The following is a 16,480-nucleotide window of genomic DNA, read 5'->3' as shown; positions in this document are numbered from 1 at the left end:
TGAAATTAATTCCATCTTTTTCTTCCTATTATTAATGTGGCTACAAAAAAATATAAAATTACATATGCAACTCACCCTTGTGGCTCACCTTATATTTGTTTTGGATAGTATTGATATCACAGAAGAACTTGGCCAGTTGATAGCAGCCAGCCTCAGCCATTGGCTACTCCAGTGCTGCCATGATAGGCACAAGAATTGGGTGGCAGTGGGAGACCTGGAGACTATGCCACCTTCAAGAGTTCTCCTGAAAGGTTTTCCCGTGAGCACAGCTTCCCATTTACCAAGGTTGATGACATGACTACTGCTGCCAAATCTACAGAATTCCAGCAACAGAGACTGATGCTGAGCCCTCAATATGGCACTATTCTTCAGAAGTAACCAGACTTGCTGGCAGATTGATTACATTGGAGTTCTTACATTCTGGAAGTACCAGAGATTTTTATTTTTGTTTTTAATTAAAAAATATATTCCAGGTCTGATTTTGCCTTTCTTAGCTGCAGAGCTGACAGTGTATTTGATTTGCCCATATGGGATCCCCTATAATATCATATCAGAGCAATGAAAAAATTTATAGGAAAGGAGGTATGGAGTGGGCCCATGACCATGAGACCCACTGGTCATATCATGGACTCAGAAGCTGCCAGCCTGACAGAGTGTTGGCTGACCTGCTAAAGGTGCAGTTCCAGTGAAAGTTTGGAGGTGATACTCTGTAGGATGGGGTACCATGGTTCAGAATGTAGTATACACATTGGATCAAAAACCTTTATATAGTATTTTGTTCCCTGTAGAAATATCCCATGGGTATAGGAACCCAGGTGTTCCTTCCATGAGGTGAAAGCAGAAGTGGCCTCACTTAATATGACCCACTGGGGAAAACAGTGTGTCCTATTTCATAGCTCTATAGACTCTGGTGGGTTAAAAGTCCTAGGTCCCAATAGGGGCACACTTTTATTAGCAGACTAAAGATTCTCAAAGAACTCAAGCTAATTGACCTTGGTCATCAGGAAGAGATGGGTCTACTGCTAGCAGGAAGATGGGTCTACTAAGAGCAGGAAGGAATATCAACTAGGATGCCTCTTGGGGCCTGGTCATACTACAATGTAAGCCACCGAGATTAGCCAAAGAGACTGCTGAAGCTGAGGAGAATGTGGAATTTATAGTGAACGAGGGAGAAGATGAGTACCAGTTCTGGCTCGAAGACCCTCCTGCAGTGGCAAGGGCTGTCATTTATTCTACTAATTGAGCTCTTCTAAGTTTTCCTTAGTCCTGGAGCGCTTGCTCCCTGAAATTTAAAAGAAGTGGATCTGAGGGATGGACTATGGAAAACAGCTATGCCACCTTCAAGGGTTCCCCTGAAGGGCTTTCCCAGCTCCTGAGAGTGCTCTAAGCAAACAACTTCCAGTTTTCAGATATTTTGGGGGAATTCCGTCTACTGCAGAGCACAAACTGCCTCAGAGCACTCCCTTCCTGGGGAGCTCTTCCAGTGAATGTCTGTAGGGTGGCTATAAAGGACCAGCCATTTTCAGCCCCAGGCTCAGAGAAGCCCTTGATGTTCCAGAGCACCCAGGTGGGGGTGGCTGGCTGGGCTTTGTTGGATCTGCTTTGTAGCTTGATTTCTTCCTCTTCCTTGCCTGTGCTCTCCCTGCTTCCACGAGTATTATTAGCCCTTAAGGAAAATCCTGCTTATTAAGCTCCATCTCAGCATTGCTGTTGGAAATCACGACCTGCAACTCCAGCCTCTGAAAGGCTCAGTCTTCTCTATTCAGTACCCTTCTCATGCCCTCTCTCTAGTCTCCTCTTAAAACAGTCACTCCCAATCTCCCACCTTTATCTAAGCTCAAGACTCATGTTTCCTTCTGTCCATTTGGTATTTTCACTGAGTATTCCAGCAACAATTCAAAGTCCAAAATGAACACATCTCCTCCTCCTTGTTACATCCTCATTTCTGTAAACAATACATCTATTCTCTCAAGTCCTTCCCCATAGTTCACCTGCTTTATTTTAAGCTCATCATCTTTTTGCTACTCTTAATCTGTCGCACCCAAGTGGGTCTTCAAAAAACCAACCTTTTCTTTGCCATAATCATCTAGACCCCTATCCTCGCTTGCCTGGAGGGGACTTGCCTGTATTGTTCAGTGCTGCCCCCTTGTAATCTAGCAAATAAGTGTGTCCTAGACAATGATTTTCTGAATGAGTGGTGACTGCAATAGCTACAAGGCAGATTTTCACTCTGGCATTCCCATCTTCCCAAACTGTCTGTGTCCTGCAACCACACTGATTTCACACTGGTAACATATAACTTTTACTTGGTTGCACTTTATCTTCTAATACTTCAAGATTTCCCTATTACCCTAAGGACATGTCATACTCTATAGACTGGTCTTCAGAGCTTTGTAGTATTGGAATCAAGTCTTCTCACCTGATTGCTCATTTGTTCCTGAAGGCAAATCATCTGCTCTTAGCAACATCCTTCTGCCTTGCATAAAAGGGTGTGACTTGGTCCTGACTCAGCCCTTCCTCAAGCTGTTCCACAAAGTGGAATACAAAACATCCTCTACAAGCTGAATTTCTCCCTCCTTTTGAATCTGACACCGTGTCCACCCTTTCAGCCCAATATCTTTCCCTCATCTGAATTCTTGCAAATGTACCATTCATTTTGGAATGCACATAAATCAGTAATCATATTTTAAGCATCTGCTGTCTTAAACTGGATGCTGAGGACATGGAGAATAATACTTTGTGTTCTCAGGGAGCCCTGTAGGGGGAGTAGATAGATATATGGGTGCAGTGAGACTCAAAGGGAGGTGCTCCAATGAACGTCTGCATTAGGCATAAGGAGCAAGTCATCGATCTTCAGGAGAACCAGAAGGGCAGCATAAAGGAAGTAGCATTTGAGTTTTCTATTATAAAATAAGTAGTCATTAGAATTGTGTTGTCAACATGGGGTTGTGGGGCATATATTCCGGGCAAAAGGGAAGACAGAGAAAAATAGGGTGACAGGCAAGGTCTAAGCAGTCTGTCTGTGGGCAAAGGAGGACAAGGGAGGCAAAGAGAGAATTTCATGAACAAAACCACTGAAGAGGTCGGTTGTATCCAGATCTTAGGTCATCCCGTAGGGGCTTTCTAGAGAGTTTGGACTTTTAACTTGTTGGCAATGAGGAAGGACCATCACAGAAGAGTTTTTCAGTAAGTGGATGACACAATCAAATTTGCAATTTGGGATGATCATGCAATTATGTATTATTATTTAACTTTCAAAAATATAGACTGAGTGTCCAAATGTAAGAAAAACAAGTTATGAAGTTCTCTGGCGGCTTAGTGGGATCCAGCATTGTCACTGCTGTGGCACAGGTTCAATCTCTGGCCAGGGAACTTTCATATGCCGTAGGCGCAGCCAAAAAAAAAAAAAAGGCACTTTTAAAAAAGAAAAACAGGTTATTGAAGAGAGTGACCTGCATGTAATAGGAGATTAGGAAGGATCCATTTTTTTCTCTTCATTCTCCTACTACAAAAAGAAGTTTGTTTATCTTAAGTCTGTGTGACTAAACAGATAGGCATATATATATGTACCTATGTGCACATATATATATTCTAAATACCAAATCAAAGATTCTGCTTTAGGCAAAGTAAATCGCAGTTACTACTAAACAGATGAATTATTGTAGGATAGTACTTACAAAAGATTGGATTTGGCTTGGTAAAAATATCCTCCCCAATTCATATGAATAGGAAGTTCCTCTCTGGCCCTCATATTTGTTTACATATCATTACATGATGGAATGATTGAATAGTCAAGGAAGAAAAATGTTATTAAGCATCTCTATTTAGAGATCAATCATAATAAAGTTAGTACATCTTTGGATGATAACATAACGAGCCATTTCAAAGGGACTGGCTTCATACACAACTTTTTAGGAATATACTTATTACACAGAGGGAGAAAGATGTTCGTGTGTGTGTGTGTGTGTGTGTGTGTGTGTGTGAGACAACTCAGAAGGTAAGAACAAAGGATTTATGCAAAATGCAACAAAAATGCAACAGTAGATACAACTTAGAAACCGGTTTTACTCTGCTGCAAACAAATGGACAAGATATTGTACAATATATAATAAAAAGTACAGCATAATACAAGTGCCACTAATAAAAGAAACTTAAAAGACTTAAAAATGCTTATTTGTAATATATATATATATACACACTGCAATAAAAAGCCACAATAAATACACAAATTTCCATGTCATTCATAATAAATACTGAAAATATAAATACAGAAGACTACAGCTAATATGAATAAATTATTACAACATAAAGTCCAGGTTAAGTACTGTGGAATATTATTGTAGCTTATTTTATATACCCTTTGGCATCTTTGATGTTATAACTTATACACAAGAGAAATCAACCTAGAAACTATGCGACATACAACATGATGTCTTCATGTAAAGTGAACATATATATGAATTATAGTTTGATTTTCTTCCCTTCCAACCTTTCTAAGTTATTAGATTGAACATAACAGTAAAAATATCTATTGAAATACTGTTGGAATTGAGTAAAAGTAATGACAAGAATCAACTAACAGATAAAACCAATCACAATGTTGAAAAATGTTACAGTGAATTGATCTCACTCTTTTTAATTACTTTTTTGCCAGAAAATCCAAGAGCCAAAAAAAAAAAAAAAAAAAACCCACACATACTCAAAACACTTCCCTTGTGTAAAGACCATTCCCAATGTCCGAATGGTTCAATGTAGACTGAAGGATAACACTCAAGTGCTTTGGATCATTTGATCTACCATTACATTCAGCTCACTAGATTTCACCAGAATTTGCAAAATGTACCAAATTTCTACGGCAGCTGGAAAGTGGACACACAGTTGATGTTTAAGACTATGATCAAGATAAAGATACTGCAAAAGGTGACATTTGTCTATGCATCCAATTATACATATACATTTTAAATGGGGAAAATGCATTTTTGACCAATGTCAAATGACCTTTTCCTATCAAATTGTTATACCCTGTGACACTGAGGGAAACACACTGAAATAACAAAGTGCCATTTTCTGCATTAACAGGCATTAACCAGTACATATGTATTAATAGTTCTATCTTAAGAGGCTATTACACCAGAAATGCAATAAACAAAAATGAAAGCAGATCAACTTTACTAAGACACAATAAAGGCTGAGGTTCTTAGGAACAGAGTTGTAAATCTACAGGTTTTTTATTTTTATTTTTTAACTATTTCTGCACTGTAAATGTCTAGCGTTTATTTTACATCAAACACTTTTGAAACATGTTTCACAAACTACGCCTCAGACTTATTTCCATAGAGGTGTCTAGAGTCAATTAAAAATGGGCCAAATGATTCAACATTCTTTACATAAGCATCCTATAGCTTTTTTTTTTTTTTTTAAGCAAAAAGGGTTATTTTCCCTAATGTTGTTTGTGGGGCGCAACCACAATGATATGCCTGTCATTTCACAAGAACATCTGAGCTGGGGGAAATAAATAAGCAGCTGTATCTAGTTTGAAAAAAGATCCCCTGGAGAAAGGAAACATTGATTTGAGGGTGCTGCTCATCTTCCGTGTAGTAATGACTCTGAGTTGGAGGCAACTCTGAGCAAACGGAGAAAGCTCTTTGCAGGGGCTGCGTGGGTCAAGCAGTGTACTCAGAAAAAAATCACCCCCCTCCTGAACTCCTTTCGTTTTTAGTTCTTGTCAAGATGACATTTTAAAATCATTTTGCTGATCCCTGAGAAGGCAAGCAGCCACTATTTAAACAACAAAGGGACAAAGGCTGGGATAAAATGGTGGCTGACTAATTCTCTGGAATTATTTTATTCCACACCAGACTCTACACCACTGGTCACATCTTTCCCAGAAAATGTGGAAAACTTGAGATTCTCATTTGTCATTTTAGGCTATAGAAAGATTAACGAGAAGGTACTTATTTAGAAGCAAGAAGGTGGAAAATGCTCCCTTTCTATAACTGTAACTTCTCAGAAAATTGAACAGTTTAAAAGCGGAGTCACTTGATCCTAGTTCTGATATCTGTCACTGAGGATCTTAAATAGTCACTTTTCCTGACATCACAGCATCGGTAAAACACAAAAGAAAAGAAAAACAAACAAACAAAAAACTACAGCCATATTTGTCAAGAGCAAGTCACTTTGTAGAGCAATGTCTCAATACCCACATCTTTATTTTTTAAACTCTGATTTCTTAGGAGACTTATAAAATCATCAAATATAACAAACATCAAAGGTAGGAGAAACCCCAACTTTCTGAGTCTTCCAGTACAATGGCCCAAATCACCACAACTGTTGCCAGGTGCCTAGCTCACAAAGACTGGCCAAGATATTTTCTTATTGTGAGAAAAACCTAAGAGAACTGGATTGTGTTGCCAAGGAAACCGCCTTCCCTAGAGATGTTAAGAATAGATGGGTATCTATCCTATAGAGCATGCCTGAGTGACAGTCCTCCCTGGAGGTAGATGGATGAGCCAAATGACCTCTGGAGATCTCTTCTAGTCTCAGGACTATAAAATTTGAGGAATACAGAAGAATCTCACTTTTTATTATTCACACACAATTGGCCATTGTGAGTATCTTTGAAAAGATTAAACTATTTTGAGATACCCGTTTGGCATGACTAGTGCCTAATGAATCAAGATTCAGACAGTAACCTTTGGCAGTGGACCCCATTTGACTATGGTACAAAGGAAATGACTTTGAAAACAACTAAAATTTAAAATCTATCAATTCCACCTATCATTTGGGTATTATTAAACCATCCAAGGAGCAACAGTAAATTAAAAAAAACCACAAAAAAACAAACTAACTGCAGGCAATTTATATTCTAGGTTTAGGTAATTAGGTTTTTCCTCTCTAGGGGACTTCACATTTGGATATTTTGTTCTTCTTTCTCTTTCATATTTCAATATCATTTCAAAATGGTATACATAACTTTGAATTTTTTAAAGAGATGAACACTTTATGTATGCCCAAGGAGAAAAACTTGGTGGTTAACATGACAAGGAGGAGCAAACAAAATTTGATAAATTATGCTAAAAAGTTAGACATTTCAATCTCATTTTCATAGGTTCCCTGTTTAGAGACAACAGCAAAACCATATTAGAAGGCCACCCCCCTGACAAGGAGTTTTTTGGTCTTACCCCGTGAGCGGGTAGGATTTGATGGAGATCTCTGGTGGTGGAAGCTCCTAGACAATTTTTAAAGAGATACTTTCTAAATCAATTTCTTTCTAAATACTTATCAATAAATAACTTTTAAGATACTGATAAGCCATGAAAAAAAATTGGGAGAAAGCCACAAGAGAAAGGAGAAGAATACTTAACAAAGAAGTATTCCAAAATTACAACTAAAACCTTTCAAACAGGTCACATAAATTAACTTAGACAAAGGCAGGCTAATTTCTACCATAAATTTGTCTCCTCCTAAATCTTTCTAGTCAATACACGTTATCTCAAAAATATTTAAATGGCCTCATACATGTCACTAAAATGACAGTCATTGAACTGACTTGACTATCACCATGGTAATGAGTAACGGAAAGAAAGGAACGGCACCATTAGCACACTGAGTATAAATATTGTCCAAAATAAAGTTTACCATACCCTTTTTTGAAAATTCAGTTCTGCGAGAAACTTTTTTGAGATAAAATAAAATGACATACTAGAGTTGGCTTTTCTTGAATTACAAGGAAGTGTAAAATATCAAGTGAAAACAATTACCCTGTATAGTGGTTTATTTATCACAAGTGAAAGAAAAGTAGTCATCGACCTGACTTAAATCTTTGAAATTCATTTTCCATGAATGTAACAAGTACCTGGATTTACTAAAATCCCAGGCTATATGTTAATCAGATTATAAAATTGCATATAAAAAACAAACTAGTTTAGGCTTTGAATCTGGTTTTATAGACCTTCCTGCTTCTCATCATTCTGTCTGAATCACTGCTGTCAGGATATGGAAATCAGGGCACTATTACGATTACTATCCAGACAGCACAAAGTCAGACTTACCCCAGGACTGCTCACCAGGTAAAATCCAGGCTATATCAAGCTTTTGAGTCTGAATTTTTGATAAGAAAGAAAAAACCAAAACACCTGCACTGGTTAGAAAGGGTTAGGAAAGGGGGGGATTCTCATGCTCCTCTTTCTGTTAGAGGAAATGAAATAAAACAAAGTAACTGTTTTAAACTAGTCACACCGAATATACAAATTTGGCAGATAAAATATTAAAGAGCTCTTTTATTTCCATATTCATTACTTTTGACAAGAGTCCATCAATCTTTTTAATATAAAATATGTTTAAATATTTAAAATAGTTTCTTTAGCATGTTGTGGCTCTGAGTTTTTATATTTTACAGCACTAAATAATTTTTAGATAGTGAGATATAATTGACGGGGATGGTGGGACACAGATATGAACACCAGCTAGGCTGTGAGTGCCCACTTTGTAACTGACCTTTGTGAATTTGGTTCTTCTAGTATAATAAAATTCTAGTTTTTCAGCTCTGCTGAGCCTTTATGCTTCCTAGGAGACACCATCATTTAAGCTTATATTCCATCCTTACCTCACCCTGACACTTGTATAATTCTAGTGAGTTTTCAAATTGCTGGATATTCAGTTAAATTGAGTCAAATTCTTTATGTCATAGAAACATCTGACGAGCTGTGCTATTTGTGTAAAGCTGTGGCTTAGGCATTTAAATTATCAAGAACAAGTTAGCAGATCCCAGAAATAATGTAGTCAGTAGTTATAAATTTGTGTTAGAACTAAAAGTGATTAAGGCTTCAAGCTTTTGGTGTTGGTTGTGGTAAGGACACACAGACATTTGCAGAATCGAATTATTAAGTCTTGCCTTTGAAGGCAGGAAGGTACTTCCCATTTAAGGTTGGTATTTTATATACTGACTATGATGATACTCTAAATGTCTTTGAGACAACGGAGCAGATGCCATTTTAAAGAGAAAGATTAAGTGATATATGGAGAAATGGAAAGCTTGTGGTACTTTTTAAAAAGGCAGTCCCTCGATTTTTGAGGATGTCAATTTTCCACCTGCTAATTTAATGGTTTGTAATCCCAGCTAAAAGTGAGGGCTCTGAATGACCTCTCGGTTTTCCACAAGCTGCAAGGCAATGCCTTTGGAGCCAGGAATTTGGGCTTTGCTATTTTGATAGGCTGTTTATAAATAGAAGTAAGAGTGATTGTGTTCCACATTGTTACTTCAAAGGTTTCCTGGGTTATGGGTGAGTCAACTGCCTTTGAAACTGGTAGGAGTTTGCTGGTATAAATTTAGCATCACTTACATAGGTCTAACCCTGAAGAAGCAATTATCTGAAAATCTCTCTTTCATTGGATTTAGTCCTTCTAGTTGAGCCCAGATTTAATTCACAAATTTCAGATAGGGAGGGAGGGAAGAAGGAGGACCCGCTGAGTTCCATTAATTTAGGCAAAAAAAAAGCATCCTGTAAGTTGCAGATTCCATGTAGACAAGAACTGATGTCACTTTTTCCAATATCACTTTAAAAAAATCACAAATTGAAAGGATTATAATGACGCTTGATTATTTCATGCCACTCTTCATCACTATCATAATCCCTTAGAATTTGTAATATTCTTTCCCCTCTTTTTAACCACCCAGAAAATTTCTCTAACATAGTAGGTGTTCAATAAATATTTGTTAAAAGAAAGAATTGACACTTAATAAATTCTAAATAATAAGACCAAAAGATTTTAACTTGTACAACAATCTCAGAAGTTTAACCAAAGAATCAGTGATATATAAATTTATAGGAAATAAATCATATATTTTCCTGTTTAATGATAACAAAACTAGAATTTTGCCTAGAAGTAATCTGTTAGAGTACGAAATTAAAAAAAAAATCACTTGCAATCTCTTTGTTTCTTGATTAATTTGTGACCAGTGTTTCTGTAATTCATATCCTTGGTCATATATGATTGTGAAGATTCTAATAATAAAATTAATTAATAAGTATCAATTTCACATTTTATATGTGATTGGCACTCTGGGAAAAATATAGTTTCGCCACAAAGAAAAGACTGGCTTTCAAAAAGTAACCATATTATTCAGTTAACCAAAAGACAGGAGATGAATTTTACTTATGTCTTAATAATCAGTGATCCATAGATGAGAAAAAAACTTAAGTAAATCACTTTTATTGACTCCTTTCTCCCAAAGGAAACCTAGAATGACAAAGGAAATGCAAGCTTCTCTATCCACTTGACTTGCAAATCAATTTGGCCTGGATTATAACTGGGAATTAAGCTCTAATAAAAGGTAGAGGGCTGGTGCTAAAACAACAGGGACCAAAGCATGAGGCTTTGCCATTGACAGTAAAGGACGAAAAAGCTGTGTGTCAAAAAAAAAAAAAAAAAAAAAAAAAAAAGCCTATAATTTGGTTAGCTATACTGTGGGAGCAATATAACAGCTGCAGGTCAGGTTATTGTGTCTTGGTATAAAGATCTTAAGTATCCACTGGCTGCATCTAGCTTGATCCCCATTTTAAAAAGCTTAGAAAAAGCTGTAGCGCCTTCCTGGTATGTGGGCATTTTTGTTGAATAGAAGGTCTATTAATGGAAACAAAGTCAAATGACACACTGTGCTCTCTCAGCTTTTCTGGGAAAGGAAGTAACAATGAAGTGATTCCATCATAGTATTGCAACCTTGATCCAATATTTTTAAACTATAGCTTTAAAAAATTATCTTCATTTCTAGACCACATTTTTAGATCATAAAACCCAACTAGATTCTAGGGTGGGAAAAATTCAGTACTCATTATTGGCTACTGCCTAAAATCTGTCATTCTCTGTGGTATACATCTATTGCATGTGTGTGTGTGCATGTGATATATGTTTGTTTTAATACGTAATCTGTATATGTAGTTTGTGGGAGATGTTTACGGGTTAGGTTCTGTATATAACATTTGGAATATAAGCTGTTGTGGCTGGAGGCTAATCCTTCTGTGTAGCAGTGATTTTTTGACCCCAAATGGACAGAAGAAGGTAAAAAATGCTCTGGGGTTTTGTTGTTGTTGTTGTTTGTTTGCCTGTTTCTAGGTTAAGCATCTTTTTGGAAATGAAGCTACAAAACAGAGACCCAGCCAAACATAAGCAAGTAGGCATCAACTTTCTTGTGAAAATAAAGCTGAAATGAATTAAAGATCTTTCAGAATCTGGACCATCTTTCCACCTTTCAACTGAGCCAGAGTCACCTCTGCCCAACTCTGCCACACTAAGTTCCCAGAATAAGCTGAGTACTTCACTCATAAATGCTTCAAAGGCTTGTAATGGTCCAGTCCATATGGCACACATGATTCTTTCAAATGCTCCAATGAAGGAACAATAGCCTCCTGTCATCTTCTCTTTGGGCCTGTGCTCCCTTTAGAGTGTATCAATAGGGGGGAAATTTTGGAGATCAAGCACTAAAATCTGTAACTTAGTAGACAACATGGGATACACTATTGAGATTTGAACAAACCCCCAATCCGATTAGCCCAAAGCGCTTGTCATTCAAAAAGAACATCCCTGCCCTCATCACTGCTACCTCCCTAAGGATCAACCCAAAGCTGCTTCAATGTTAATACCAATGGTTCTAAGTCTGGCCCAGTGGTGGGGAAGAATGGGGGCAGGAACCAGCTGCACAGTGGAAGAGCTGCCAAGTAAACATGTTTTCCCCAAATCAAGTTTTAGTAGAAACTTTTCCATTGGAGGACTTTCTCTAGATCAAACATTTTTAAATTCAATGAAATAAAATAGTATTTTTTAGGGACTTGAGATCTACAATATATTCATACCCATATTTCTAAACATCCAAGTCTAAAAGACATAAAAAATAAGTAGCTATGCAGTCACTGAATAGCAAGGCATGTCCACATTTCAAAGAGGCATATAATGTAAAAGTACATAACAATAGAAGGTAAAAAATATGAAACAGATTTAGCATAGTCATACTGCATTAAAAAAAAAAAAAGGTGAAACACTATTTAGTTACCTAAATTAATTTACAGGAAAACAGGATCTTAAAAGTCCTCCTACGAACCAAGTGCAGATAACCTAAAGGTGGGGAGTGCATGTTTTATTTCTATCTGTCCCCTTTAATAAGAGAACATGAGGTAATTAGAAAGTATTCAATGCATTCTGGACTGTTCTGACAAAATTGTCCCAGGCAAGAGAAATCAAAATGCTTCAGAAAAGTAAGGCCTAGTTGAATATTTGGGTAGAGGCCCCCCCTTCAATCGGCTAGTCACTAAATGGAAATTTCATTATACACTCATTTTGTAGAGATGGATTGATCACGCTGTACAAAAGGCTGGTTGCAGAGGCTGTGTCTCTTCCATGTTTCCTCAGCCTTCTCTGCTTTTACCGAGTTAGGTCTTCAGAGTGGCAAAGGAAAACAGGTCATTTTTCCTTCAAAAATTATCATTGGATGATTCCTCTATTTAATTATATGAACCTTATAATAGTTACAGATTAAAAAAAATTTTTTTTTAATTTTTCATCTCAAAGAGTTCTCAGTCCCCACCCCTCACAAGGTACCATGAAGGGGCACTAAAGTGCATTTTGATGTAGGGGAGTAGAGTTTGAAGGTGCTGTCCAAGCTAAGAATCAAGATGATGCTGTTTAAAAAAGAAAGGCAATTCCTTCTACCTCCATCTCCGGAGTCAACTGAGGGAGGGCAATGAACTAGACCCTCACCAGAGGATTGTCCTAACTCTTCACTTTAGAGAAAACTGTAAGGACCTGTACATATAGACTCATATATTTGTCCAAAATAGCAAAAATAGGCCTATTTCACCCTTAAGAAAGTATTTGCAAATCTGATCAGACATGATCATAAAAACGTGAATGGATTCCAGAGGCAATCCATGTGGGCATGCTCGGTGGTACTAACTATGTGTCTTCAGCTTAAAAGAACATGCTGCTGTTCGTTTTCATCAAAACATGACTTCTAACTACCATAAATAAAATACACATGGGACGATTAAATCTTTTTCTTACAATAATTACTTTTACATTAAAAAGTCACCATCATCTTCAGGTGTATCGAAAATTAGGACTCTAAATCTTACTATTTCCCAGTCAGTTAACAATCTTGCACAGGCCCGATAATCCAAAAACTTGGAGCTCTGATCTACACAGTTTGGCAGGCTTCACACAGTTTGACAGGTAGGTAACTGTGAGATATGCTTTTTTAAAATTAGCATTTTCTATCAAAACAGTCTGAAATCATTTAAAATCCTCATTGAGACTGTATCTGTGCAATGGCACAGTCACAAAGCTAGAAAGGAGAAAACAAAATACAGTCTGGAAGATTCGCCACCGTCCAAGTTTTCTTGGTCCTCAGTTAAAACCACAATGAGCCCAGGAAATCCAATTAAATACAGTGCTTTCAATAGGAGAAGAGTTGGTCCTAGAATAACTTAAGCTACTAAACAGGGACAGTTTCAACCACGGGTGATTTGATGCACTCCTCGTGCAATCTGTTCTTTTCTGCAAGGCTCAAAGAATTTTCAGCAGGATGCTCTGAAATGTGACTGTCACCATTCAATGTAGAGACAAACCCTTCCTGGGAGGGGCCTTTCAAGTATGAGTGAAATTCCACTTGAGGATGATTGGACCTGTGTTCGGGATACAAGCTATTGCAGGCCACACTGCTGTCATTTTCGGAAGAGGGGCAGCAAACGATGACAGAGGGGTTGGCAGCTGGGTAGTGGGAGGTGCTGTAGGCCTCTTCTGCTTGGCGGGCATAGTCAACGAATTGCTCTGGGGTCATGGTGTAAGGCACCAGCGAGAGGGTACCGCTCTTGACAGTATCTCTTTCTGAATAGTTATCAGAGATCTGGTTAGGAGTTCCTGGAATGTGGCTGTCTATTTGGTAATACAGGGTGGAAGAGTTGGCATAAAAGGAAGCATTCTTCGTGTGGCTTTCGTGAACAGCGGTGCCATCAGAATAACAAAGGACGGAAGGAAGAGGGACCACTTCAGCATGAGGACCCAAACCTTCCACGAAATTGTCCCCTTTCTCATCCTCCTCCTCCTCCTCCTCTTCCTCCTCCTCTTCCTCCTCCTCCTCTTCCTCTGACTCGCTAGGGGCCAAGCTCTGCGTGCTGGAATCAGTGACTCCGCTGCAGAAGCTGCTGCCATCTTCCTCTTCTTCCTCCTCCTCCTCTTCTCCTTGGCAATCTAATTCCTCAGCTGACTGCAGATGCAGCACTGCAGCCTGGGGCTCAGTTTCAATCTCGAAATTGTCTGTGATAGAATATTCAACAGAGTGAGCAACAGAGCCCATGGAACTACTGTGGGCACTTATCTCCCCATGGCAGCCGTTCAGTGTGGGGATTTGCTGCTCTCGGTTTTTCTCCAGTTCAAGTTTCATTATTGTGTGCAAAAAGTGAGTTCGGACACGGATAGGATTAAACTCAATTCTACCTGCTGTGTTACTACATCCTTCTTTAGTGCAGCCACATGGGAAAGACATTCGATCCACCTTGGAAGGGAGAACACAGATTACAAACCAAATAAAAATCCAGTACCCTGCGGCAACCTGTTTGAATCTGCGGTAACTTAAACCTACTTACACCAGAACGAATGACAAGCAAACTAAAACAGGTATAAAAAGGGGAAGTGAAGTTATCCTAGTTTTAAAACCTATATTCAAAATAAAAGTTATCATTGTAAGTGTGTAGCTGTAGTTCATTTATCCCTCCTGTGCTTTCTTTACTTCTGTCTCCATTCTTCCTCTCCCTTCTTCTCTCCACCCCATTAATTTTGCTCCCATTTTTCAATGCTTTGGTTCTTTCCGCAAGCTCCTTTTTTTTTCTTCTGCTAAATGCCAGCTCACAAGACTGATTTTAAGCACATTTACTGCCCTCATCCCCACTTGTTATTTTCAGTCTAAATTACACAACATTTCTCATACTAACCATGAGTTTTTTCATTGCTTACTATAAAATGAACTTTTCTGCCCAGGGTCTCCGATTGACACCACTTGTATCAGGCAGCCTGATAATTTACTCTCTTTGGTTTACCTTCTTATTGTTTTGGATCCTTGGTACATGATGCGTGTACTGCGGGCCTGTGACAGGTATCTACGCACATTCATGACCGTGACTGATGGACTCATGTGTTTACCTGCTGGTCCCCCCACCCTCCAATCCCTGAGACTACAGGCTTCTCTAGAGGAGGAGATGTTCATTTTTTTCTTTTTTCTTTTTTTTTTTTGTCTTTTTGCTTTTTCTAGGGCCATTCCCATGGCATATGGAGGTTCCCAGGCTAGGGGTCCAATCAGAGTGCGGCTGCTGGCCTATGCCAGAGCCACAGTAATGCGGGATCCAAGCCGTGTCTGTAAGCTACACCACAGCTCACGGCAATGCCAGACCCTTAACCCACTGAGCAAGGCCAGGGATCAAACCTGCAACCTCATGGTTCCTAGTCGGATTCGTTAACCACTGAGCCATGACGGGAGCTCCAGGAGATGTTCATTTAACATCCCACAATGATTCAAGTGATGGACCTCAGCAGATAGAGTGACTGGGTTCACCAAGTGCTACTGGACTAAGTGCTTCACACAGGTATTAAGTGGAATTCTAGGCAAGTCAAGGAACTTCTAAGATATTTGCTAACTGTCTCAGACTCCACCAACTGATCTGTATGCAGCCCAGAGCACAGGCAACCAGAAAGAACTTGCCCTTCTTGCCACCTAAACAAAGCGGGAGAATTTCCCATGCTACTGAGGAGAAAGTAGATTCTAGCATAGCCATCCTGGTTCCAACAAAAAGTAGTAGCAGAGGTCAGAGCCAGAATCCAAAGCTGCTGATGGATAGGAACCTGAGAATCATCTAGTCCAGGCTTGGTGAACTCTTTTTTTTTGTAAAGGGCCAGATAGTGACCATTTCAGGTTTTGTAGGCCATACAGTCTCTACAACAACTCAATTCTGCTGAAAGCTGTATAGGTAACATGTAAACAAACAAACAAAAACCATGGCAGTGCTTAAATAAACCTTTATTGACAAAAACAGGTGGCAGGCCAGATTTGACCTGTGAGTTTTCCAACCCCTGATCTAGTCCAGCCCATTCATTTTAGAGGTGGGAAAACTGAACTCAGTAAATTTAACTGACTTGCCAATTCCACATAGTGGCAAAAAGGAGAGCCAGGAGGAGAACTCAGTTTTCTTAAGTCCCAATTTATAAATTTTTTTCACCAGGCTATACCACCTCTAATCAATAGTCATTTTATATCCTGTGGATGGATCAGAAAATACAAACTCAAATGTTAGGGATGCCAGAATCTCTCTGAATGCTTGTAAAAAGCCAAAATAAGCTAGTATAATACATGAATCCAAGAGGAAAGAATTTTGACTGATACCTGCAGCTTGGATTGCCTTTTACACTATATTTTATAATGTGTATAAAAGCATATTACATA

At 38.5% G+C, this 16,480-nt stretch overlaps 1 protein-coding gene across 5 annotated transcripts in view; it reads right to left on the bottom strand.

Annotated features, from left to right (window-relative positions):
• Window positions 4,046-16,480, bottom strand: part of CSRNP3 (cysteine and serine rich nuclear protein 3) — a 201,416-nt gene continuing 188,981 nt past the window's right edge. For all 5 annotated transcript variants that reach the window (XM_005671893.3, XM_021076406.1, XM_005671894.3 and 2 more), the window contains one exon: window positions 4,046-14,542. In XM_005671893.3, the coding sequence (XP_005671950.2) occupies window positions 13,484-14,542 (1,059 nt within the window). In that variant the 3' untranslated portion in view covers window positions 4,046-13,483. The remainder of the gene's footprint in view (window positions 14,543-16,480) is intronic.

The sequence above is a fragment of the Sus scrofa genome, chromosome 15, assembly GCF_000003025.6.
Source record: "Sus scrofa isolate TJ Tabasco breed Duroc chromosome 15, Sscrofa11.1, whole genome shotgun sequence".
In the NCBI taxonomy this organism is placed as follows: Eukaryota; Metazoa; Chordata; class Mammalia; order Artiodactyla; family Suidae; genus Sus; species Sus scrofa.
Note: the sequence above shows the minus strand (reverse complement) of the source record. Positions and strands in the feature narration are given on the sequence as shown.